Here is a 25,628-nt window from a genome sequence, read left to right as displayed (position 1 = left end):
AAAAATATACAAATAAAAAATACAAGTACTCTCAGACGCTAGGTAGTTTTCTGTTGACATGAAATCAGTGAGGACTAAAAGATAAATATTTCACATTTTTTTTTTCAACCCTTGCATTTTAAAGAAAAAAATTAAAATTTGTGTGTATGAAAGAAAAGAACAGAATTGTCCATTTTGAAATGTTATCCTTCAGTAATTAGTAACATTGTGATACCACATATTTGTTTTTCAGCTAAATTACTTTAGCTTCTCTAGTAAGCAAAAAAGAGCCAGTGTTGAAACCAAAAGCATTATAGAATTATTTTTTTCAGACATCATACACTATGCACAGATATTAAAAACATTAACAATGATCGAGTCTTTTCCACACAGGGAAAAAACGATTCCTCTGTTTCGGTCTGGGACATTAAGAGCTCAGGAAAAGACTGGAGATCCATCATAATCAGCATCACCATTACTGTGTCATCATCAGCCAGAAATGCCTCCATCAGTCAGAATCTAATTACTGACACTGTTCAACAGAGAGACGGAAAACAGGCTGTTGACTTCAATGTTTTTAACGTCCCATAATGCAACATAATGTGAGGCCTGGGAGTGGTAGATGTTGAGGAGGGGGGGGGGGGGGGGGGGGGCGAAGACAGAGAGTGATTTAGGGGACGAGGACACACCAGTGTGTGCAGGTAGCATCTGTCTCAGCTCTTAGTGTGCTACAGACTTTGACCCATCGCAGGACAATATCAGTCAGTTAATGTATGTTAGTAACACTACCTGCAAATTCTGCTCTGGAGCAGTTGGACATCAGGCCCTGCTAGGTGAGTAACAGTCATTTATCGTCATTCATGGTCATGCCAGCCGAGCGCCATTTTGGCCCCCCATGTGGGAGGACTGGCAGAGGGAGGAGGGACAACTGAGCTTCTTGGAACCTAGTGAAGGAAAGCCTCCACTCAGAAAGACAAAGGAATGGGAAGAGGAGGACGAGAAATACTGAGCTCACTTGACATGTTCGGCACTGTGGGAAGAGCAGTAGTATTTCTTGTGAGCTATGAATGTGGAGAGGCTGCTGAACTTGATGTTGCAGAGCCGACAGAAGCGGGAGTTACCGTTCAGGACGGGGGAAATCACTGTGGATTTGGGGCCGGTGATGGGGGCGGGCTGGATCGTGGCGACGGGATGGGAGGCCATGGTCGGGACAGCCTTGTCTGGGGATGAACCCACAGTCTCCCTCAGGACCTCAGGCACAGGTGACAAAGTCAGAGAGGAAGCCCTTGGGGGAGACACGGGCAGAGGTGAGCCAGCCAAAGGTGATCCACCCCCAGCTGAAGGGCTGCCGTTTACCAGTGGGGAGACGGGAGAAGTCGTACTGCTCCTTGCCTGCCCGTTGATGCTGTCTCTGTGAATTCGAGAGACCAACCTGGGCTGGCCGGTTGGGGTGGTGGAGGTGGTTGCAGCAGGTCCATCCCTGGGACTAAGGCTGGGGCTGCGGCTGACTGCACTGCCTGGCTGGGGTGGCTGAATGGTTACAACAAGGCCGTGGGTAGTCTTGAAGTGCTCCATCAGGTCACAGGTAATGAGCCTGTTAGGGCAGTATGGGCAGACCACCTGAGAGGAACTGGAGCCTGCGCCTTTGGCTCCAGCCCCTGGGGTGGCTGCAAGTGTGGTGGTTGTATGGGGAGGAGACGTGGCATCGGAGGCAGGTAAGGCAGAGGGGTGAGGACTGGATGATGTGCCTTGAGCCTGGGCAACCCACTCAGCAGGCAGAGCTTTAGCCTCCATAGGGTGCAGATGATCTGGGCGCTCCTGCTGAGGCCTGCTTTTGGGAGAGGTAGAGGCCGAACTCTTGAGCCTGTGAAGCTGCTCCAAGGTATGGGGCTGGAGGGTGGTAGCAGGGCAATAGTAGGTTTTATGAGCCAGGTAGTTCTCAATGCTGTTGAAGCTGATACTGCAGGCGGTGCACTTGTGGTAGTCTGTAAGGGGCAGGGCAGGGAGAATACTGCCACTGCTATGACGTGGAACCTCTCTCAAACGGGGCCTCTTGCTGAGGTCAATCGGGCCATCTCCTTCGGGGCTGGAGCTGCCTGCCCCGCTGGGAGAAACCTCTTGCTTCACTGCCAAGCCCAGAACAGAGGGAGATGGTGCAGAGGCAGCAGCAGTGGCAGCAGCAGCGGCAGCAGCGTTGGCTAAGGCTTCAGTTCTGGCCATATGAATCTCGTACATCTTCTTCCTCTTGCGTTTGCGGATGGGCTGGGGAAGGAAGGCTGCTGCTGTGGTTGCCTTGGCCATGTGTACGGATCGGTGGTTCGATGGGTCATGGCGTGAAGCGCAGTAGAAGCGTTTGTGCACAGTGTAGTTTTCGTGACGACTAAAGCGAATGTTGCAGGCCTGGCAGAAGGTTCTATTGGGATCGTCTTCTTGGTCCTCCGCGGAACCACTAGCAGGACTCTGGCTGCCTTCGCTTGCTCTTCCTCCTCCACCCCCTGCTCCTACACTTCCAACTCCACCTTCCCCTTCAGAAGAGGATGATATTCCCTCTCTGGGGGTTTCTGTCTTTATTTCCACCACCCTCTTGGGTTCTGTTGCTCCACTCCCTGCAAGAGGGTCAGAGTCAGTAGGAGAAGCAGAGGCTGCTCTACTTGCCGCTCCACCCTGAGGAGATGCGGACGAGCCATGCGCACCACTGGAAGGCATCGTTGCTGGGGCTGCTTCCCTTGTCGATCCAGGGCCTGAAGCTGAGGCTGCACCTTCTCCGTGGTGCCTACTGGAGCAGTACAGCCTCTTGTGTGCATAGAAGTTGTTGATGTTGTTGAAAGTGATATCACACTCAAAGCAGGTGGCTCCTTTGTGAGGGGGAGTGGCTTCCGCCGTAGGTGTAGTCGGTCCAGAGGGGAAGAAGGCCGCTGGGTTGTTCTGAGGAACTGCCTGGCCCTGTTTCAGTCGGCTGTGGACCATCTCTGACATTTTAGCCAGTATCTCTGAGGCCTGAGGCAAAATGGCTGCCTCAGGATTAAACATGTACTGAGGCAAGAACATTGCTCCTCCAGGAAGAACTGACCCTGTGCCTCCCACATGCGCAGGGCTAGAACCAGGGGTGGGACTAGTTGGTTCTGCCTTCACAGTTGCGGTGGCTGGACTCTTCGGAGAGGTTGATGTCGGGCAGGAGGATGTAGTGATTTGCTTCTCCTTGGACTTGATTCTTACTTCTTGATGTCCCTCCTCTCCACCAAGCTCCTCTTTCTCTCCATCCTCCATAATCTCCATTTGCTGCTCTTCTGTCTCTGAGTCTGAATGAGGCTCCTCTTTGATCTTCAGGTCAGTGGTTGGGGCATCCTGAGGACTGTAGTCTCGAGGCGTGGCTGAGCCACCGTTTGCACCAGGGCTAGATGAGTCCGGCGTAGGGACACAGGCAAGGGGCTCCCTCTCCTTGGGAGACAGCTGAGGGTGGTCAACTGACGATGGGGTACTTTGGCGGGGAGTGGGGCTCCTTTCGGCTGGGATCCTAACCTCTAGGTGGGTTCGCACATGATGCTGAAGCTGGGCAGGGGAGTCAGAGTTGTGGCCACACACTTGACACTTTAACACCACGCCAGAGTCTCCTGGACTGAGACCTGAAGAAGAGAGTCAAGATTAGTGAACAATCTTGTAGCTTACATGTGAATGAATTTAAAATGGCAAGATTCCAAACAATGAGTCTGATTCAGGTTTATCCACAGACTTGAAAATCAGCTGTCACAATGATGGTATGTCTTACCAGTGGACAGGGGCAGCTTGGGAAGGCCTGGCCCTGGGGAATAGACCTCACTGCGAGATCCAGGCTGGCACACCATGTGGCTGGTGACCAGATGGCTGTAGAGGATGTCTCTTGTGGTGGAGACGAAGCCACAGCCATGACACACTCCGTTCAGTGTGTCCGTGTGGACTTTAAGGTGGCGCTCACAGTTCGCTTTAGTGGTGAAGGCCGACAGACAGATGAGACAGACAAATGGACGTTCACCTGTGGAAGGACCGAGAGGGACAAGAAGTTAGAGGGGCACACAGTGAGCTCCAGAACTGGACTGGTTGATGAATGGTCAAGCATCAACAGGTTAGGCCTCGGTGTTCTGACCCTGTATGCCAGTGGCATACGTATATACAGCAAAGTCTTGCTCTCACCACTGTGTGTGCGCATGTGGATCTCCAGTGAGCTGGCACTGGGGCAGCTCTTGTTGCACTGTGGAAAGGGGCAGATGCGTTCATTGGGGTAGGACTCCTTGGGTTTGTCTTGTGGCGGGGACGAGGCTGCTGCCGGCTGCTTCTGACGGCTGGCGCAGTAGTACATAAGGTGGGCCTGTAGATTCCTCTCGCTGCGGTACCAGATTCCACAGTCCTTGCATGGGAAAATGTCCTCTGATAGACAACAGAACAAACATTTAGAGTTAGTTGACTGAACAGAAACACAAATCCGTACAATGGCGACTTGATGACGAGCACAACTGATCAAATAGAGACCGGTTTGACAAGGTGTGGATGTATAACTTTAAGTAAACCAAGTGCTAAATGTAGGTCTAAGTTTAATCAGTAGTCTTCACCCTCATTACGAAGATGGGAATGTAACAAAAATATGTGCCTATTACAGAAACCATTTTTCACAACGTATTGACTCAAGCACACACACACACCCACACACACACACACACACACACACACACACACACACACACACATTACATTGCTATAAGTAACCTAGGCAACATTGGAACAGTATTTATCATACATTTTATCATCTGGGTTATTTTTAAAAATGTCAAAATAGTTTGCTGCAGTGTTACTAGATCTAGGATGATTACCATAGCAAATGTGTTTGTGTGTGTTTGACTGTGTGTGTGTGAGAGTGTGTGTGTGTGTGTGTGTGTGTGTGTGTGTGTGTGTGTGTGTGTGTGTGTGTGTGTGTGTGTGTGTTTGGACATCAGCAACAGTCATTAGCACAGCGCATGGACAATAGTCAACAACCCTGGCAGAAGAGTTAAAGAGCTGCAGTGTCATCTTGTGGCCAAAGAAATCATTGCAACTTTAAAGACCTGCGCTAAATAATGGCCTGCAGGCACCGGCTTACATTGCAGTGATCAGAATAACAATGCCTAAAATATGTAAAGGCTGACAAAACAAAACATCTAAAGCATAAATGATTAGAAGGGGAAACTGTAGTGGACGTAATACTTTAAAGGTCATACATTTCATGTTTCTTATACATTTTAAATATATATATATTGTTAGAACATATCTCCTTCTTTGTGTTTCTACTACATTGCTTGTGTTTTTTAGTATCTTTAATACCACTTTGTACCATATAGATGATTAAAATGCCAAACCATCGACCTGCACTAGCGGAGCCGGGGATCGAACCGCCGATTAAAGGACGACCCTGCTCTACCACTGAGCCACATGCATACACATATATAACATCCACTCTATTGCATAAATGAAAAAGCAGTAATACTGCAAACAAATGCCTTAAATACAACACTCACTATTGACAATGGCAGTAGCCAAGATGGCGGCCATGCCGGCTTGCTGTGGGAGGAGCTGGATTTCGGAGCGCAGCGCCGGCGAGTACAGCGACTCCTCCTTCACCGCAGGTTGTTTCTGGGTGACGAGGCTGAGCGGAGGAGAGAGCTGGGTCAGCGGTGAGGAAGGGGAGGAGCCCGGAGGAGGCGACAGGGAAGCCAGGAGCCTTTCGCCAGCCGTGAGCTCTCTGGTCACCTTACAGAACAACTCCTCGCCTGAAAACACAACAGCTCAGGTCACAATCGGAACGTGACATGGAACAGTGAACATTTTGTTGTCATACCGGGTAATACAGTGAATTGAGATATTTCTGGGTGGTGGTTGCTTAGAGACTGGGGACATTTTGACTTGTAGCAGCAGGAAACGCACAGGCGGAGCTAATATTACTGATGATGGCTCCGTTACATTTAAGGGTCCCAGTATGTCCACAATAGCCAAACCCTGGAAGTGACACACCTGAATGGAATGGAGCCATTATTTGTGATCGATTAACCCTGAAAAAGGACTATTCAGTAGACGCTTACTGGTTAGTAATGAGGGAAGTCATTTTACTTTAGCATTGCATATTAATCAGTGTATAAGACTTATATTTGCATACAAATACATTGAAGTGTGCTACAAATACATGTATTCAATGTATATGTTGTCTGTAAGTCCTTCACATATCTTAAGAACCGCCCATCCGATCCACTTCATACTTGGAGAGTATTTTGCTTGGGACCCCGGGAGGTGCGGTTTCGTTGAATTTCTGTGGGGGGCGGGGCTTCTGGGCTACGTCGACTGAGTCGAGCAATGGCGTCCACAGAGGGCCTTTATATATGCAGTTCACTTCTGCTGCTTTGCTGCTGCTGCATATAGCTTTACAACCAAACCCCTCTTCACTTCCACGGAGTCTACGGGCAACGAGTGGCCCGTCCGGAGGCCGAGCTATTGGCCCTCTCTGAACGTGACACACGTTTCCAAAAAAGGGCAATGCACTGGTACTGCTTATAGATTCGAATCAAGGCGGTCAGCACGCATTATGACTGGTTCACGCGAATATACTGTGTGACGTTCAGGGGGACGTGACGCTTGAGCTGTGGTCACCTTGGCTGTAGATGGCGCAGTTGGCAGCGGAGACGTCAGAGGTCAGCGGGAGCAGACTGATCCAACAGTCTGGATCTTCACACACCAGAGTCGACCTGGAGTTCTGCACGCACACACACACACACACACACACACACACACACACACACACACACACAGAGAGGAGATGAGGAACAAACATAACCATCGGTCATTGGTCAGACTCATCACAGCCACTGCTGAATTATAGAGTATATATATATATATATATATATATATATATATATATATATATATATATATATATATATATATACACACAATATAGAACAATTTAAGAACACCTTTTACTTTCATTGTCAATGAGGGTTTTTTATAATAATTTCAAATATTCCAGCAATGTAGGTCTCGTTCGTGACCTTTACTGCTGAAACAATTAGTTAATGAATGAATTAGTCAATTAAAACAACATTTTGTCATTTTTTACGAGCAAAAATGTAAATGTAGTGGACTAGTAGGTGCCCCCTTTCACTCTGGGAACTGTGATGGTATGTTTCACTGTTTCTTGACATTGAATAGATTTTTAATCTTTACAACCCGCCATACCTGCATTTAAGCAAATGAGCTTTTAACAAATGATATTCTGTCTCGCATTGTATCGAAGAAAAAAAAAAACGCTTTTCATTGAAAATAACCACAGTGGTCAAAAAGACATGAATCCATCCTGATGATACATTACATGTTCATTCATGTAACTATACTAGCATCACAGCGCACACTGTGCAGTGCTATCATCCCACCGGTGGGACTTTATGCAGTGTTGATTGCTTCACTTGTTTCTATCTTTAAAAATGGTTTCAAAGGGAAACAAATCAGATGAAACCAGAGAGATACTCTTAAAGTACACGCCATTGTCACTTCCAAGTGTTCATTCTCTTCTTTAACCGCGCTGCTGTACGGTATGCAGACCATGAGATAATCACAGAACTCCAAGCATTAATTGCAGTCAATTGGGAACACACAGTCAGCCGGTACTGTCCAGTGTGTGGCCAGTAGTAAACAGCCATTTATAAATACATTTCAAAAAAAGAAAAGAAGAACGCCAGCCAGCGGAGGAGGATGATTACGACCCAAGAAGGAAATGAGGAAATGAGGGGAGCACGAGCTGAACAAAGCCACATGGGAAAGAAAGGAGAAGAGAGAAGAAAAGGAATAAAAGAGGAAGAGAGACCCCGGGAGAGAGCGGGAGAAGAAAAGGAAGAGAAAGAAGATCTGATGAGGTCGACGGGCCGCTATTCAGACGACCGCCATAATTAGATCCACGGTGAATACGCTGGACAAAGAGTGGAGAGTCAACATCTAGAGCCTGCATGTGTGGAGGTATGAGAGAGAGAGGGAGGGAGAACACGTCAAACACACACACACACACACACACACACACACACCTGTGTGTCCGCAGCACAATCTTGTCTTTGTCCATGTGAGGCTCCAGGAGCATTCCCTCTGACAACCACTCCCAGGACACAGGCTTATCCCATGTCTCCATGAAACACACACGCACTGATACACTTTTCTGCCACTGTCAAGGTTTTTTTTTTTTTTTTTTTTACTGCAAATTGCTTTAAATGTCAACTTTAAATGTCACTAGGGCAAAAAAAGTTGCCCCCTCCGCCGCGCCCTACAGTTAAGCGTATAAGAGTATATTTGCCCGGATGTGCGCCCTCCGTCCGTCCCTCCTCTGAACTTTAAATGTCTCATCATACTCAACAAACGCCAGAAGACAGCCACTAGTCCAGCAGTGTCTTCATTCGCACAGTTTCTCAGTGAACTGGTGTCATGTTTCGGGTTGCATGGTATTATGGGAGAAACACGAATACAGGTGAACGTAAGCTCATGCTAACATCACTGCAATCACAAGTAATCCCACTGTTCTTACAAATCTGCTACTTTTGAAATGTATTATTTTATTGTGTTGTACAGTGTTGTACTATGGTGTTTAATGTTAAATTGTACTTACAGTATCTAGGCCACTAAATTGTAACAACGTGCCCAGAGACTACAGACAAAACTCTGGCACATTTACATTGAGGAGGCAAGTGAAACGTTGATTAATGTGATCTGTCCCTGGTGAATAGGTTTGATTCACACCTGCTGCGTGAGGGCAGTGCAGTGCTACTCATCAGTCTGTGATGCAGTACTCATCAGTCTCCACCAGGAGGAAGCATCCCCTCAGTACTGGACCTGAGAGTCCTCAAACCCGGACCGGCTGAGCACTCCCAGGCTGTCGGGGTCACAGTTGACACGACGGTGCGTCCTGCTCCTGCTGTCCCACTGTGGCCCTGGTGCTACACTACATGACTTCTTCATGAGTTTCAATGGTGAAGACAAGAGTCCTTTCTTTCCCCAAAAGGGTCAGAATATTACAGATTGTGTTATTCTGGTTTCTACACTTTATTTAAGCTGATATCTGGACAACGTCTGGAAACAAAAAAGTCTCTGAATTAAATATTCTAGCAATGATATGACAAATGGGAGCATTTTTTTAAACTTCTAAGGGTTTTTTTCTTCCATAACACATATTCTGTCAGACTAGTGGAAAGAAAACATCCAAAATACTCATTTAGGTGTTTGTTTTACTCCTTTGTCTGTTTGCGTCTATAGATTTCTCCTCAATTCACCAAACGTTACCATTACATAATGCATCATTTGCATATTTAAACATCACATTTCGGAAAACTTGCAATACAATCAAATGGTGACGTTTCATGGTGATATCTATTCACCTGCAGTGTCTTCAATTTAACAAATAATTGAACAAAACGTCTCTTTCTCTCAATGAGTTTGTTCTCAGACTCTGATGATGAATCTCCACTTCAGTAGGTAATAACATTATATTACTAAGAAATTACTAAAAAAGGGAAAATAGATTTTTATAGTGATATATAAGAGATATCAAAAATCCCCTCTGTAAAAGCAAGATTTATTTGAACCTAGCACATATTTAATAAGATAAGGCATCATTTTCTAATTTAAACATTTTCAGAAAACTTCTGCAAAAAAGAATTGGCTCAATGTAAGTAATCGAGTTTCATGGTGATATCTATTAGTTCAGATGTTTATGAATCAAATCCTAATTCCCCTGTTATGTGGAAGCAATTCACCAGTGATTATTACTCCTTTGTGTCGTCAAAACTGCGGTATTAAAAAAATGAGTGTGAAAATGGACCTCTGAGTGATCTCCAAAGGGGATTTATCACGGCGTCCTGGGAGGACAGCACAGCAGTGGACAGCATGATAAGGTGGAAAGCCAGTGAGGGACTAAACAGGAAGTCTGGCACATTTCATGCATTTGGCCCAAAAAAAAAAAAAAAAAAAAGGATTACCCAGACTGACGAGTATCCTCATTGAACATGTATCTGACCTCTATTCTTATTCCTAATTAAGCACCAAAAACCTGCTTCCCCTCCCAGCCACGTCTTCCTGAAATGCCCTTCATCAGAGAACTACAAGGCACTCCGAGAATGCATGCACTCCTCTATATTCAGGTTATTAATAGGAGTGTATGTACATTAGATACAGGTGCAGAAGTGTAAGCAGTGGCTTGTGGCTGCAGGACGTCATTCAAACGCACAGCAGCGTTTCAGATTTTTGGGGGATTTATATGATTGTAGCAGCCATTGGTTTCCATTCATTTTGTATAATATGAAGATCTATTAGTAGACTCTGTATCACTACTGTATTATTGATTTTTTTAATGAATTAAATGGAAAATTATAATTATAATTATAACCAATTGCTGCCTGGATAGCATGTTTTAAAACTAAACAAATAAAAGGACCTGGGATGAAAGATTACGTGATTTGTATTAAATGTGGTGTAACGGTGTGTTTCCCAATTTCAGCTTCGGGAAGGAAGACAAACACATTTTTTTTTTTTTTCTGGCTTTTCTCAAATCTTTTCAAACAATTGAAAACTGAAGTGTTTTACCTCTTCGGGACTCTAAAAACATATTCAAATCAAACGGCTTTAAAAGGGGAACATCGCTCACAAGGTGTGTCGAGCTGCTTAGTTCCCATTTGTCGGCTATAAAAATTTCAACAAAAACAAAACTGTTGGAAAAGTGGAAAACCCATTGGTGTGGTCCCGAAGCAGCCAAAGCTCTCCACACATTCCATTAAAAATAAGAGCAAACACATTCTATCACGTGACGACGCTCTGCCCGTTTACCTGGGATGAAATCTCCCCTCGGAAGATCAGACCGACGCTACTTTACGGCCCGAGTTAAGTCTCTAAATACCTGCAGAGGATGGACGCCGTCTGCGGGACGGCTCGGGGAGAGCTCAGCAGCGAGAGGGGAAGGACAGAACGAAGGAAGCCTCTCAGTCTGTAGATGGAGGCAGAGCGTATTGGATTTCATGGGGAACTAGCGCTGATGTGGAGATACTGCTTCTTTTGTTTTAATTTGTAACCCAATGCTGGAGCCGTCTGAGCTGTAAGTACTGCTAATTTGTTTCAGACTAATTCATCACGGCCACGGCTTTGGAATTCGCCATGATAGGGCAATGGGGAGAGCTCAGCAGTGGAAAACACACACACACACACACACACACACACACACAAACATATACTAAGCAAGAGGAATGAGAAACACTCACCCACAGCCTTGTTCTTGAAAAAATATGAACTACTCACTGAGTGTGATCCATATTTTCTTATTTGACAATTAATAACACTTTTATTAAAAGTCAACGTCGTCCACTCCCTTCTGACCTCAGCTACATTTTTAATATGGTGGAGTCAGATGTCATCTCGGACAACAGAAACATAATCCCCGGTATGTTTGGGAAAGTTATTGATCCGCAGTTATGTAACATGAATGTTCTGGTTTTTTTTTTCTTCATGTCTGAACAGAGAAATCACCGCAGCGAGATGTGGCAGCTAAATGTTTTATCTTGAGAATAACAAAACTGTCGACATTCAAAATGATCTTAACTGCGGTCCAGACACCTTTCTAATCCCGTCTCATAAACAAGACCAGCCAAGAGTCCATCGGGATCACATGAGGGACAGGAAGCCTGGAGGACCGAGGCAACGTATTTGGAGGGACCTGCCTGTGGACTCTCTGGGATTCAGGAAACAGAGCAGGAACAACAGTAGAATGCAAATCTACAGTAAGCAGCTACATATACATGCTGGAAACCTATTGGACACTCAAACAGCAGGTCTTCAATGTGACCAAAGCTGGACTTCAAGGAGACACTGATCAGCTGTCAATCCGATGCTAGAGGTTGTAAATGGCAACATAACCCCCGATTACAATATTAGATCATCTTCAACGTCAACCTGCAACAAGAATAGAGTGCCACACACACACACACACACACACACACACACACACACACACACACACACACACACACACACACACACACACACACACACACACACAGCTACAAATGAGATCATGAGAATCAGAGAGGCACAGGGCCAGATCACACTTTGAGTGTGTGTGTGTGTGTGTGTGTATGTGTGTGTGTGTGTGGGGGGGGTTATCGGATGGTATCGGAACCCCTTTTCACTTCTCCTGGTCTGACGCCGATCTCATTGACCGGATGGCCGGCAGTCACCCGAGGACCCACAAAGAGCCGAACCCGTGCGCACTATCAAAGACACTACAAACAAGAGGCTCAAGCGACTCAAGCGCATTGATTCAATCGTGAGTTGTATTCACTGCTGTGACCGGCCACCCTACGGCTCAAGAGGAACAGCAGAGCGAGTCGTCCAAAGGTCGGCGGTTCGATCCCCGGTCTACTTCCTGCTGGGACCTTGTATGGACACGTCTGCCATCAGTGTGTGAATGTGTGTGTGTGTGTGTTAATGGGCGTGTGTCAAAGCACTTTGAGCGATCAGAAGACTAGTGAGGGTTTTGTGTAAATGCAAGTCTATATACCGAGTATAGCTCTATATTCATCACTGATGCTTTGAGCAGTAGTTTGGCGAATGGTACTTGTACTTGTACAGAACCCTTCTAGTCTCTCGCCCACTCAAAGCGCTTTTACGCCTCCATGTCGTTCACCCATTCACACCCATTCATTCACACACCACAGGCACAGCTCTCGGGAAGCAATTAGGGGTGAAGTGTCTCGCCCCTAGGACAGACGGGACATGGACCGGAGGAGCCGCGGGTCGAACCGCCGATCCTCTGATTGAGGGACGACCCGCTCCACCTTCTGAGACACAGTTTGCCCGGGAGCTTTAAAAGAGGATTTTTTTTTTTAGTATGACGCAAATTAGGCGTCAGAAAAGTCAGGTATCGTTTTGAAGTCATGGATTCATGTCGTGTGAGTGTTTCCTCTTTACAAATAGGAGAAGACGAGCGCTGCTTGCAGACTATACTGGAAGTGTCAGGACTGTATGGAGTGAGCAGGGACAGTTTGGAGAGGATGAAAAAAAAAAAAAAAAAAAAGAAAAAAAAGAAAGATGGAGGACCGGAGGGATTGACCAGAGCTGTCAGATTCCTGGCATTTCATAAAAAAACAAAAAACAACGTGATCAATTAAAGATCTTCCGATCCACGTAGACCCAAGGCCTTGTCACCCTCTCTCCCTCTTGTCTCACCCTAACTATCCACCCAACCCCTCCATCTATCAGCGGGCTGTCAGGCCTCCCCCGGCAGAGCTCCATCTCAGTTGAGAGTGCCGCCTTAAGCCCCATCAGCCGGAGGAGAGTCTTTGAGCAGCAGTCTAAGCCCCTCGCCCGGACCCCGGTCCCCTCATGAATATTAACCAGCCCCGAGCCCGGCTTTAATCTGCCTGATCCCCGCACTGCTGCCGCCGAGACGATAGCGAATCTAATTATTTGGTCTGATATTAACCCCCCCCCCCTCCCCACACACACACACACACACACACACACACACACACATAATGCCCTGTCCTCACTATACATGCTGTAACATCCGCGCATGTGTGCTCTAGTGCAAACAGACACTGACTGAACTCCAGAGCCATCTTCTTTTGCCAAAGTCAGTTCACATTTTAAAACATTCATACACCATTCACACACACACACACACACACACACACACACACACACACACACACCTCTCTACCAACCCCCCGCCCTCCACCTCCAGCGCAGCCTGCGACGCCCTCTGCTTATCAGGCCCAAAAACGCCCTCCTCAACACCGATAAAACTTGAATGCAAATGATGCCAGGCTGATTTCATTTCTTCATTTTCTTCCTCCATTCCCTCGTTCAGTATCAGACTGGCTCTTCGCTCTCTCTCTCTCTCTCTCTCTCTCTCTCTCTCTCTCTCTCTCTCTCTCTCTCCCTCTCTCTCTCTCTCGGGAGTGAGGATGATGATGATGATGATGATGATGGCAGTGATGGGGACGGGAAGCAGAGAACTTTCCTTGAACTAACCCCAACGTCTAACCCCATCTCACATCGCCTTGTGCTATAAACGGACTTGAATTAAAGGGGAGAGAACATTATATATATGTAAATACTCAGTATATATACAGTGTATATATATACACTGTATATATACTGAGTCCCCCCCACCACCACCACCACCACACTACCCTGCAGAAGAGCAGATTAAGATTTCTCCGCACAGCTGTCAACGGCCAGTTTTACTGCTGCCACCGGGGAATAAGTGTGTTTGTATATGCAAATCATAACTGGTACATGAAGCACATCTTTGTCTCAGAGGTGTGCACTGTTTCACATTATGGATTACACTGCTCTGTTACAGCCTGAACAGGACAGTCTTGCGGTCATTAAATGTAAAGTCAATAGTCCATGTTAGTGCGGGCTTATGACTGATACGACAGTTAGGCCTTCTATCAGAAGATTAGGCCTGGTTTATATATATATATATATATAGCTATATATATAGATATATATATCGCCTTCTCTAGTCTCAGCAACCACTCAAAGCGCTTTACTACACAAACCGGCATTCACCCATTCACACACTGGCAGAGGTTTAAATGCCTTACCAGCCCTGTTACCAGGTCAGTGATAGCAGGGACACTAAAGCATTGAGTGTCTTATGACCAAAACTATATTTTTCTCCAAATCTTATTAGAAGAAATAAACCATTTTTTCTTGTCTGAATAAAGTTTGCCTCCATAACCCCTAAAAAATAAAGACCCATTTCTCAAATATTACATGTTGTCTTAACCCATGCAGCTGAAATTGACTTAAATCACGATCTGATCAAAGGATATGATTACAAACCAGACCGGACATTTAATGCCAACTTTCAGTACTTTAATACTCAGACACAGTCCAGTCAGTTGGTACCAAGAAAGTTAGTTCACTCAACTGATACTACATTTTTTTTAGGTTGATCGAAATCAATACTTTTGAGATAAAAACATTTTTTTATCTGATTCTTGTTACCTGATGGCTAACACACACAGTACCATAGCAACCACTACACTGTATCTTCACATCCACTTTTGATTGTAGGTGTATCGCTCCAAAGTCTACAACCAAGAGAGAGTTCGGCGCTACAAGAGCTTGGATCTTCTTTTTGTCGGGACAATGACTGACCAGAGTATATATACGGTAGAATACAAATGAATGATGTATCAGCCGGGCCACTAGTCGATTAACAGCAAATGATTTCGCAACAAACTGAATATGTCTGAGTTTCGGAATAATGTTCGATACATGCCCAAAACATAATAAGATGGATGAATAGTAGGAAAGCCCTCTCCCACCACTGTGTAGCATGGCTGCAACTGTAAGGGGCTGATATAGGACTGATACAGTGACAGTACTCACAGTAACATCTGAACAGTGAAAACATAACTACGGCACAGAGACTTTACAGTTCACGGCACGTCCCAAAAAAAGTGTTTGTTTCCTCTGGAATTTAAGAAGCCCCCCCCCCCTTGACCTTTTCAACCACCGTTCATTCATTCACTCCTCTCACAAAACCATTCATTCAATCATCCAATTCACCTTCTTCCTCCCTTCTCCTCTTTCACTGTCCCTCCTGCACTGCCTCCTTCCTTCTTTTTTTTTTTTTTACACACCTCTTCCTTTCTTTCTTTAATCTCTGATTCTCTTCCTCTCTCCCCCCCAACTCTCATTCCTACCCTTCTGTCTGCCCCGGACCCCCTCCTTCCCTCCGTCCTATCTCTCCCTCTTTTCTCTTTCTCTCTCTCTCTCTCTCTCTCTCTCTCTCTCTCTCCGTCTCTCGTTCTATTTCTCGGCTACAGGAAATGGTTTCTTTCCCGATCCAGGGGGTTGGAGGGTTGTACTCACTGTCCCAAACAAAGAGGTCACTGTGTGAATCCTCCAAAAATACAAAGAAGAAAAGGAAGGCAGATACAAATCAGAAACCTACTCTCATCCTGCCTTTCTCATACAAACACACACACACACACACACACACACGGTACCTCCGTTGCACTCACGCATAGCATTTCTCAAACATTCAACAGAGACACAGGATACTTTTTTTACACTGTATATTCCTCTCACGGGGTACAAATATCGTCTTTACAGTACACGGCTGTGGCTCTCAGCAGCGGAATGCGAGCCTTTTTTTTCCCCGTGTGCTCATGTCAGCGCACACCTCCCGAGAAGCAGAAAAAGAAGGAGAGGAAAAAAGAAAAAAAAATAGAGGGAGCCAGGTTTGATGAGCTGCATGCAAATGACATGTAAAAATATAAAACTGCGATACTTAAAACGGGGGCCGAGATAAGAGATTTGAAAATGAGGCACTCTTGGAAAGCAGGCTCCTGAACTGCCGGAGATGAGGCTCAGAGATAGAGAGGATAGAGGTTTTCCCTCTCCTCTTCTCGTCTCTTACACCTCCTCCTCCTCCTCCTCCTCCTCCTCCTCTTTCCTTCCTCCTCCACCCTGCAGAAGCCGGTGCAGATGACAGGGAGATGCAGATACCAGCCAGTCATTGCCTCTGAGTGATGAACACCTCCTCCCTCCGTCTCATTTAACTCTCCTCTTCCACATTCGCCTCGCCTCTCTTCCAGGTCTCTTTTTCTCTCATATTTCCTTTTGTCTCTCGTGTTTTTGTTTTAGTCGACGGACCTTTCCCGCCTTTCTCTTTGGGCCTCTTTTGTTCCTCTTCCTCCCTGGCTTGGCTGGCTGCATTTCTGTCTATCAGTATTTTATCTTATTTGGCGGTTTTCTCTCCTCTCTCTCTCTCCAATCATCCCTCCTCTCTCTCCTTCTCTCTCCCCCTCTCTCGGGGTGATAGGCTCTTCTGTCAAGGCCTGGTTGATGGACTGAGACACAGACAGCTGCTGTCATGATGTGGGCAAGTCATACGACAGGTAGCCTATGCGGAGCACACTGATTCACATCGCCACAGATAGAAGCTAGCTCTCCTCAAGGCCGTGATGCACAGGGTCAACGTTCTGAGGCAATACGTCCATCACTCAAGGGGTGATGTGGGTAGCATCCTAAACGTCTGTAATGTGACATCTTCAAATTCTATTTATAGGGTAATTGTTCAAAAATCGCTACGTCCATCATGAACAGATATAGTCAGAAATAGCTCCACTTGAGCAGCTCTTTACGCGTTATCTGTGTGATCAAGGGCCACGGCTAGCCATGCGCTCAATAGTGGGGAGCTAGCTAAAAACACGCTAAGAGGAGCATCATTTTGAAGCTAAACTACATTCTACAGCAGCACACAGGAGTCTGGCTACCTTCTTTAGACATTGGCCTATAGTGCCCCACTGCTAGAATCTCCTCCAGGTCCTAGTGTCCCACCCTTTCACTACTATAGCAGCTAGCTGGGAGCGGATGGTGTCAACATTGTCTAGTTTAGGGTCATTGACAGTGGATACAGTGAAATAACACAAGTTCTATTTATATATAATAAGGATGTCGCTTTATTGGCTCCACTATGTGGGACACCATCTTACTAATTCAAAAGTGTTCCATCATATCATCATTACAGATATGAAGGCAAACAACAGTTGAAATCATTAAATCACGACCATGGCCAATGAGCTGCAGTGATCCACAATGGTAGTAGGAAATATGACGCATCCCAGGATTCACTTTGTGGGCGCAGAGAGAAGATGGCGTCTTGTCCAGTTTGGCATTTTGTTGTGAGACTAAATAGTCGATATTTTGGGCTTGCATTCAGTCAGTCAACAGTGACGGCTGAAGGACTACCGAGCTCATGAGTGCAAGCCTGAGCAATGGGCTTTTTTTTCACAGCAGACATGCTAGCTTGTCGTAGTAGGAAACAATACCAATGGTTCCATTCTATTCCAATGTCCCAGTAAGTCAACGCAGTGTGACAACGAGCCAGCTTACGAGTATGAACACCAGGAATGTCTTTGAGGAACGTGTGCATACATTCAATTCCAAAACGCACACTTTAAGCAGTGTAAACTTTTGCCAAATGATATTCAGACAAACACCTGCAACCCATAGTATTCCATAGACCTCGCATGGTAGCACCTGTCCTCAGTGAATGAATGGGTGTGAATGGGTGAATGATGACATGTAGTGTTAAAGTGCTTTGAGTGGTCAGAAGACTAGAAAAGATCTACACAAGTACAAGTCCATTTAGCATTTAACATGTTACTGCTCTGCTAGCTATTACAACCATGAGCCAACAAAGATGAGAGTGGTTTGATATGATGAGAGAAGTTCTCATCATTTTACAGGATTTCATTCATAATATTTAGAATACTCCGTAACACAGGGACAGTGTATGGATGTCTTTTTGTTTTATTGTACTGTGCCTTTAAAGATCGAAACGCTTGCCCTGCTCTCGGGTTCCTTTTAAGAACGCTCCTTACGTATTGCGTTCTTCTGGGGGGGCACCGCAGAAGGTATCTCAACACTCGCCGTAATCATTGATTTGTCATCTTCTGAAGGAGCACCATTTTAATTAACATTCTAATTTGATGGGCGGAGGAGAGAGAGAGAAACACAGGCAGAGAAACACTGTTGATGAGTCCAGATAAAAAAAGATCAAAATCTGGATGTAAACAAACCAGCTCGGAGTCAACGCAAAAAAAAAAAAAAAAGGAAAGAAGAAAACAGCTCCAGAGAGAATAAGGAGGAGACGGTGATCACCTTCACTCGTCCTTCCAGGGAAGCGAGGGAAGGAGGAAGGGAAGAGGAGAGTAGAGGAGGTAGAGGGGAGGAGAGATAGGGAGTGAGAAGAGACTACCCAAAAAGTGTTTGAAAAGCCGTGGGTGGCGCGCCTTATCGCCCCAGTTCTCCTGGAGAGATTATTGGGGGATTAGTGCGAACGCTTGTTTCTAAAACATGATGAAAAGACGTTCGGCGCGTGATAACGCTTTGAACTCCCCTACTCTGCTCCTTCCAGGATCGTGCCTTCAGGCTGCCTTTTTCCACGAAAGACAAGGATTGGGGTGGGGTTGAGCTGCTGGGCGCCGCTGCTGACGGAGGGAGAACAATAGGGGAGTGTTGGAAGTGGAGTCTTTCCTGAGAAGACTTCACGTCGGACATCTGTCCTTTCGGGAGGATGCCACCGATGCAGCCGACTCTAGCGTCGGCGCACACGTTAGCGCCGTCACTCCTTCGCTCTCAGCTGAAAATGTCCCAACAATCCTGCAACTTCGGTCCAATCGCATGCACTCGCACTTATCAGTTAATTAAAGCAGGGTCCAATCAGGAGGAGAGGAGATATAATATCAGATTTTGTCGTGTGCGATCCAATCGGAAACAGCCGAAGTGGTGCGCTCGCTCCCCGGGTTGCCAGGGGAGGCTCGCCGAGGAGGACCCGGTTGTTCACTCAACCGAAGACAGCGAGGAATCGGCGGCACAGCTGATCAGTTGATCAGTAAACATTATTATACCCTGTTCTAAAGTCCAACAGCCATATCAGCCAGAATATATTTAAATAGATAAATGGTTTCATGCCTCTTTCTCAAGAGATGCAAATGGCAGGATTTCCATATGACACAGACCAGTTAACACGCCACCAATCTAATGAAGGAGATCTGTTGGAGGGAGAGCGAGGGCTGGATCTCATTTGCCTCTCTTTGCCCGTCTCCCTCTCGCTCTCTCTGCTCCACCCTGATTTCTCAGAAGTAACAAACTCACCCCCACCCATAGGATAACACACACACACACACACACACACACACACACACACACACACACACACACACACAGACAACATCAGAGGTATTTAAATTCACATTGTTTCAGATAAAGGAAATAAAGTCATTGCACATAATATGTCTCTTTGCGTCTACGCGTTACTCAAGTGTGAATGCTTCCCGGTGTGGTTGTGCGTTGCTCGGTAGGCTTCGTATCGAACCGATAGCTTATCTGTCGAGGGCCCAATAAGAAGCAAATTTGTCGAGAGAGAAGTTGAAAGAGAGAGAGAGAGAGAGAGAGAGAGAGAGAGAGAGGGCGATGCTGGAAGGGGCAGGACCACCGAGTGGGCCATGCCAATCTCACCCAGAGACGGGGGGGGGGGGGGGAAGCCTGGGGGCTTCACAGAGCCCGGCGAGGACAAGGACGAAGACTGAGGAAGACAGGTGGTATAAGTAAGATAGAAGTGAGGAAGGATGGACAACTGAGAAAGATCTGGCGGGGGGAAAAGCTCCCATATATATATATATATATATATATATATATATATATATATATATATATATATAGAGAGAGAGAAAGAGAGAGAGAGAGAGAGAGAGAGAGAGAGAGAGAGAGGTGAGCAGATGGTGAGAGCACGTCCAAAGCAGGGGGATGAGTGATAGAGCGAAGTACGGCCAGAGAGAAACATCTTTCTACTCAGATAAGATACAAACAGTTACCCTCACTTACTTAAATGCACCGTCTGCCCCACAATGAACTTGCAATTTAATATGCTAAACACCTGATGAGGAACAAGAAAGCACATTTTAAACCATTTCTCATAAAACATGATGTTGGGCAATGCTTTCCTTCAGTGGGTTTCTAGCCATCCGTTTTCATTTACAATCTACACACACACACAACGGGAATATTAAAAAAAACAACATTGATGTGGCAGAAAATGGTGGAGAAAAAAAAAAAGGACTTGTGATCAGAGAGTTGTTGGTCTGATCTCCAGACTGGTGGGATGTCATGTTGTCCAAATCCATACTACAGAGAGCAGGTTATGAGTATGTAGCGTGTTACCACTGGAAAAGTTACAATAGGAATCAGTATGAATACTAAATAAAACCTGTGCTGTTGATGTGCAATAGTCTCCCACAACATGCTTTAGCATTAATACTAACTATGAAGATCTAGCCCTGCATCCAAAGACAAAATGTCCATAATGGACCCTTTGCATCTAACGCCAACGTGTAGTGCAGATGCAGGACGTAATGTATCATACACTGTTTATAGGTTCAGTGTTGAGCTAGTTCAAAGTTCACTTCCATTTTTTTTTTTTTGTTCCATCCTGCTGGTCGGATGCTCTAGCTGCTGAAACGTATCTTCAGCATCTGGACCTGATCACCAGAGCTTCACATCACGGGCCTTAAGACTGCTGGACTCATGAGCTCCAGAGCTCCCATCATTTTACCCCTATATGCTTACTGTCTACACACACACACACACACACACACACACACACACACACACACACACACATATACTCATTATGCATATACATTGATGCTACGCTCCGGTTTACATTCAGTTTATCCATTTGAAAAAAATTCTTAACTACTCATTTGTCAAATGGACTTTTGAGACCCATTGTCCCATTCCACACCAGCAATTGAAATTTGTTTTTTTTTTATGAACCATAATTAGAACCATTCCATAAGCATCACAGCACCAGTGTCGGTAGAGCTGTTAGGATACAGATGTTAGTGTCAGAGATACCTCCGATATATATCCGACCGATCCAATATCACGTAAATGATATCATCTAAGAACACATTACACAGGAACAACAACAAAAACATGTCACTCTCTACCCCATCTGTGCACCCTGCTCGATTTGTACTGCACATGTGCAAACTAGGACGCCCAACTTGTGGTTGAACACTCTCGCTAGATAGAAAGTGAACAACGAACCTGTGTTGAGAGCAGCAGGAGGAGAGCTGGTTAACATTAGCTGTTAGCAGCTGGTTGCAGCACAGTCCTGCGGAGCTGCCAGCAAACATTAACAGAGGTTGCATTGAGTTACATTATGAGGAGTTCAAGCTCCATTCAGTAAAAGTGAGTATTAGTCAAAGGAAAATCGTAACGTCATCACCATGTGCTCAAATGTGATGGGTTTTTTTTGCGGGAAACTTGAGTAAATACAGTTGTTTGAAGGAGATCTCTTCCCTGCAGCATTAAATAGATATTAGAGAGAGAATTATGACCTTTTGTTTTTATTATTGTATTGGCTGATGTCAGCAATCAGAACTAAAAGAGTCCGACACCAACGCGCGGAGGCCCTCTTAAACGTCCGTATGCAATGCACCAGGCTAACTGCTAACTCCAATTTAAAAACACACTCATATCCTTATTACACACATTGAGAGCAACTGATGTAGTATGATGTGCAAGGTAGTCCCACAGGGCTGGTGGAGGTGGAGGTGGATGGGTCAATCCAACACAGGACATTGGTCCAGGAGACCGCTGATTGTGTCCCATTCAAGACTAAAAGTAAACGCTGACAGTTGCCAGTAGAGCGATGCATAGTTTAAAGGCGTAACGCTAAATGTCTCTTTGGCTGAAGTACTGGACTATTGGATTCATCGTCATATTTTAGATGAAAACAGTACCTTTTGACATTGAATATTATTCCTGCATTTATAAAAAAAAAAAATGTTTAGTTCATCCTCTCGTTGTTCCTGAAATAAAACCTTTCAAATGGCCAATCAAGGAATGCAGTGTGATGGCTCGGGCTTTAGCGGAGGAGGAGAGCCCTGACCCCTGCTGACCCACAAGGGAGGGAGGCAGGGAGGGAGGGGATGGAGGGATGGATGGAGGAGGGGGAGGATGTGGAGTGACAGGGGGAGAAACACAGGAGGAATGTGAGATTACGGCCACTATCTCCAGCAGATACTGAAGGTCCGTCTCCTCACTTCTCCAGTCCACAGATATGAAAGGGGGGGGGGGGGGAGAAAATGAGGAAGAAAAGAGAAAATGGGTATTAAGAGTCAGAACGAGATGCTTTCCATATGAATGCAAAGCCCTCAAAAGAACAGAAACTGACTTTACAGTTTAGAGGAGGAATAGGACGGTATGGGCAGCGGAAGGGAGGGGAAGAACAAAAGGTGATGGGTGAGTGTGTGTGTGTGTGTGTGTGTGTGTGTGTGTGTGTGTGTGTGTGTGTGTGTGTGTGTGGTGAGTCACACACACACACACACACACACACACACACACACACACACACACATATATCTGTACACTCAGAACCTCACTGATAATAAACGAAATCTTAGAAATGAGAGCCTATCAAGCAGGAATCAATCACTGGGGTTTGTTGTCCAGGAGGATGGCGCCATGTGAAGATAAAAGACAGGCGGACGTCTGGGGAGGGCTGGGAGGAGAGGAGAGGACAAGAGGGAAGGGGAGAGGAGAGGACGGGAGGGAGGAGGAGAAGAGAGGACAGGAGGGGAGAGGAGAGGACGGGAGGAGAGAAGAGAGAGGAGAGGACGGGAGGGAGGAGGAGAAGAGAGGACAGGAGGGGAGAGGAGAGGAGAGGATGGGAGGGGAAGGGAGAAGGGAGGAGAGAAGAGGAGAAGAGAGAAGAGGAGTCTAATAGGGTAGGTGTGTGTTCTAAACTCCATCTGGTTTGAACCCTGAAGTGAACTGGTTAAACTGGGATGAGGCATTTGGAGCCAAAAAAATGAAAACAATTGGAGATGCAAGAAGCAAGCGAGTTATAGCAAGGCAGATCAATACAAAATTGGTAGGGATCATGATGGGCATGAATGGCCCTGTGTGTGTGTGTGTGTGTGTGTGTGTGTGTGTGTGTGTGTGTGTGTGTGTGTGTGTGTGCGCGTGTGTTTGTCCGAATCCGTGCTCCATGCCAGGAAGCCTCTCCCAGCATCAGTATCATATGATTAGATGGACTTGCACATGATGCACAAAACCCAGCCTCTGATAGAGCTCCATCCGGTCCCACACACTGTTCCCAACCAACACACACACACACACACACACACACACACACACACACACACACAGAGCTGTTCATTTCCATCTACTATCACACACGTAGGTGATAAGGTGTTTATTCATTGTCTCTCTTGACCCCTGACCCCTGACCTGTCCAGCTGGAGGTCTCTCTTCAACAACATGGTTTACAATATATGCCAGATGTGTATTAATAGATACATTATTTAAAGCATTCATTGGTGTCTTACTTTCGGGCGGCATGTAATAATGAATAAGAAATAAGTTCAAATAAAAATGATGAAGAATGATATGTCATTTGACAACTATTTTTGGTCAATCACATTTAGTTTACTCTATAAAATCGAAGAAAAATGTGGAAATACCAATAAATTCCCAGGAGCCAAGTTTGACATTTTGCAATATTGGCAAATTTTTTGCAACTCGACTTATTGAGAAGGCAAGCTAATATTTTACCCAATTCAGTGTGTTTGTGAAGTTGTAATAATTATTGTTGTTATAAATGAATAATAAAGCATCACAATTCTGACCAATTCATTTTCTAATCAATTATTATTACATTTTTTTAACATTGTTCTAATGTATTGTATCAACTGTTGTTAATAGAGATAATGAGACTTCTGCACTGAACTTCAAGCTTGTATTAATGTCAACTCAACACATACTGGGTTCATAATGCAGAATCATGTAAATGACTTTAGAATATTTGTAATCTTCTAGTGGGTTTTCATGTCATACTGACATGAATTGCGATACAACAAAAGGCCACCAAAATCATAAAAATGGCTTGTAGCCTAATTACTTTATATTAAAAATGTAAGATTGTAATTCTAACTTTTTTTTATTTTACAATGTTTTTTTTTTTAAAATCATACACAGGTGTTGCTTTAGAATGATGTGTATCATCATTACAGCATCTTGGCCGCTGCTCACTGGACGGTGACGGCATCACAGCTCTTACCTCTGTCTCCTGATCGTCTGTGCCGCCCTCTGATTGGAGGATTCCTGGGTAGGGGCCCCAAGTTGTGTCTGGATGGAGGTCCCGGCCAGCTACCACCCTGCTGTCCCCGCCCTCTTCACCGAACTCCAGGTCGTCTAGGGAGGAAGCAGAGAAGAGAGGAGCGGTTAACATCAGGGAAGCGTGAAATATACAAACATGTTAATGTAGAGAAAAGTGATATTGACCTCATCCTTAAGCTTCTGGTAGCATTAGTGCCCCCCCCCCCCAAAAAATCTTTTTTTAAGCAATCTTTTATTTATATTTCGTCAGAACTTACTTTTAAGAAGAGTTTTGATGTTTTGCCATTTTGGGAATGCTTATCACATCGACATACTAATTATAAGATTATAAGATTATAAAATACTACACATGGGTAGAAATCGAACCTCTCGGCTGGTTAAAACATGACATTTAGCAGAGCCCACGTGACGGGCTCAAGAGGAAGAAAAAAAACACACACACACACACACACACACACACACACACACACACACACACACACACACACAGCAGAAGCAGCATGTGGCTTGAACTCGACCTGAACCCTTGCAGCAGTTCAGAGCATACAGCAGAAACTGTCACCGGACTCAACAGCAGGGGGAGTTTCTGACACGAGCTGAGCACTTTCTGTCCCCGGCCTGGTTCAAACAGGGGGAAACTTCTTGTGTGCTTCCTCAAATTGATAACTGCAGAAGGATGGCAGTGACGGCTGTGGTCTGAGCCTGCCGCAGCCCAGATAGAGCCAGTTGGCTGGGAGGCATGGAGGGCCGATCCATCTGCTTTACAGACTGAAGACAGCTCTGAGTGCAGCGGGAGCGGCGGCGGTCTGTAGTTGAGACAACTTCCTGCACATCTGAGGATAAATGAACAAGTTTGAGCAACAGCAGTGAGAGCGTCCGCCGTGTGAGGCTTTTCTCCTTGTGACCGCCGA

General features: G+C 45.6%; 1 protein-coding gene across 1 annotated transcript; it reads right to left on the bottom strand.

Moving 5' to 3' along the window:
- Positions 1 to 637: 637 nt before the first annotated feature.
- Positions 638 to 25,273, bottom strand: zfpm1 (zinc finger protein, FOG family member 1). The gene is made up of 6 exons (XM_068723248.1): positions 24,659 to 25,273; positions 6,625 to 6,727; positions 5,502 to 5,753; positions 4,147 to 4,380; positions 3,746 to 3,988; positions 638 to 3,602 (listed from the first exon to the last, which is right to left on the bottom strand). The coding sequence occupies exons 1-6, from the start codon at positions 24,827 to 24,829 to the stop codon at positions 991 to 993; spliced, it is 3,615 nt and encodes a 1,204-aa protein (XP_068579349.1). The 5' UTR covers positions 24,830 to 25,273; the 3' UTR covers positions 638 to 990.
- Positions 25,274 to 25,628: the final 355 nt, after the last annotated feature.

This window comes from Cebidichthys violaceus, unplaced genomic scaffold, assembly GCF_023349555.1.
Source record: "Cebidichthys violaceus isolate CVI_PGR_0920_01 unplaced genomic scaffold, fCebVio1.0.p SCAF_3, whole genome shotgun sequence".
NCBI lineage: Eukaryota > Metazoa > Chordata > Actinopteri > Perciformes > Stichaeidae > Cebidichthys > Cebidichthys violaceus.
The sequence above is the reverse complement of the archived record's forward strand: the minus strand, read 5'-3'. Positions and strand labels throughout refer to the sequence as shown.

Excerpts from the sequence above, each read along its gene's own strand:
- zfpm1 (XM_068723248.1), bottom strand. The coding sequence starts at position 24,829 with ATGTTAACCGCTCCTCTCTTCTCTGCTTCCTCCCTAGACGACCTGGAG. Across the intron at positions 3,989-4,146 it reads CCACATGCGCACACACAGTG|GTGAACGTCCATTTGTCTGT; the intron begins GTGAGAGCAAGA and ends GTCCTTCCACAG. Across the intron at positions 3,603-3,745 it reads CAAGCTGCCCCTGTCCACTG|GTCTCAGTCCAGGAGACTCT; the intron begins GTAAGACATACC and ends TCTCTTCTTCAG.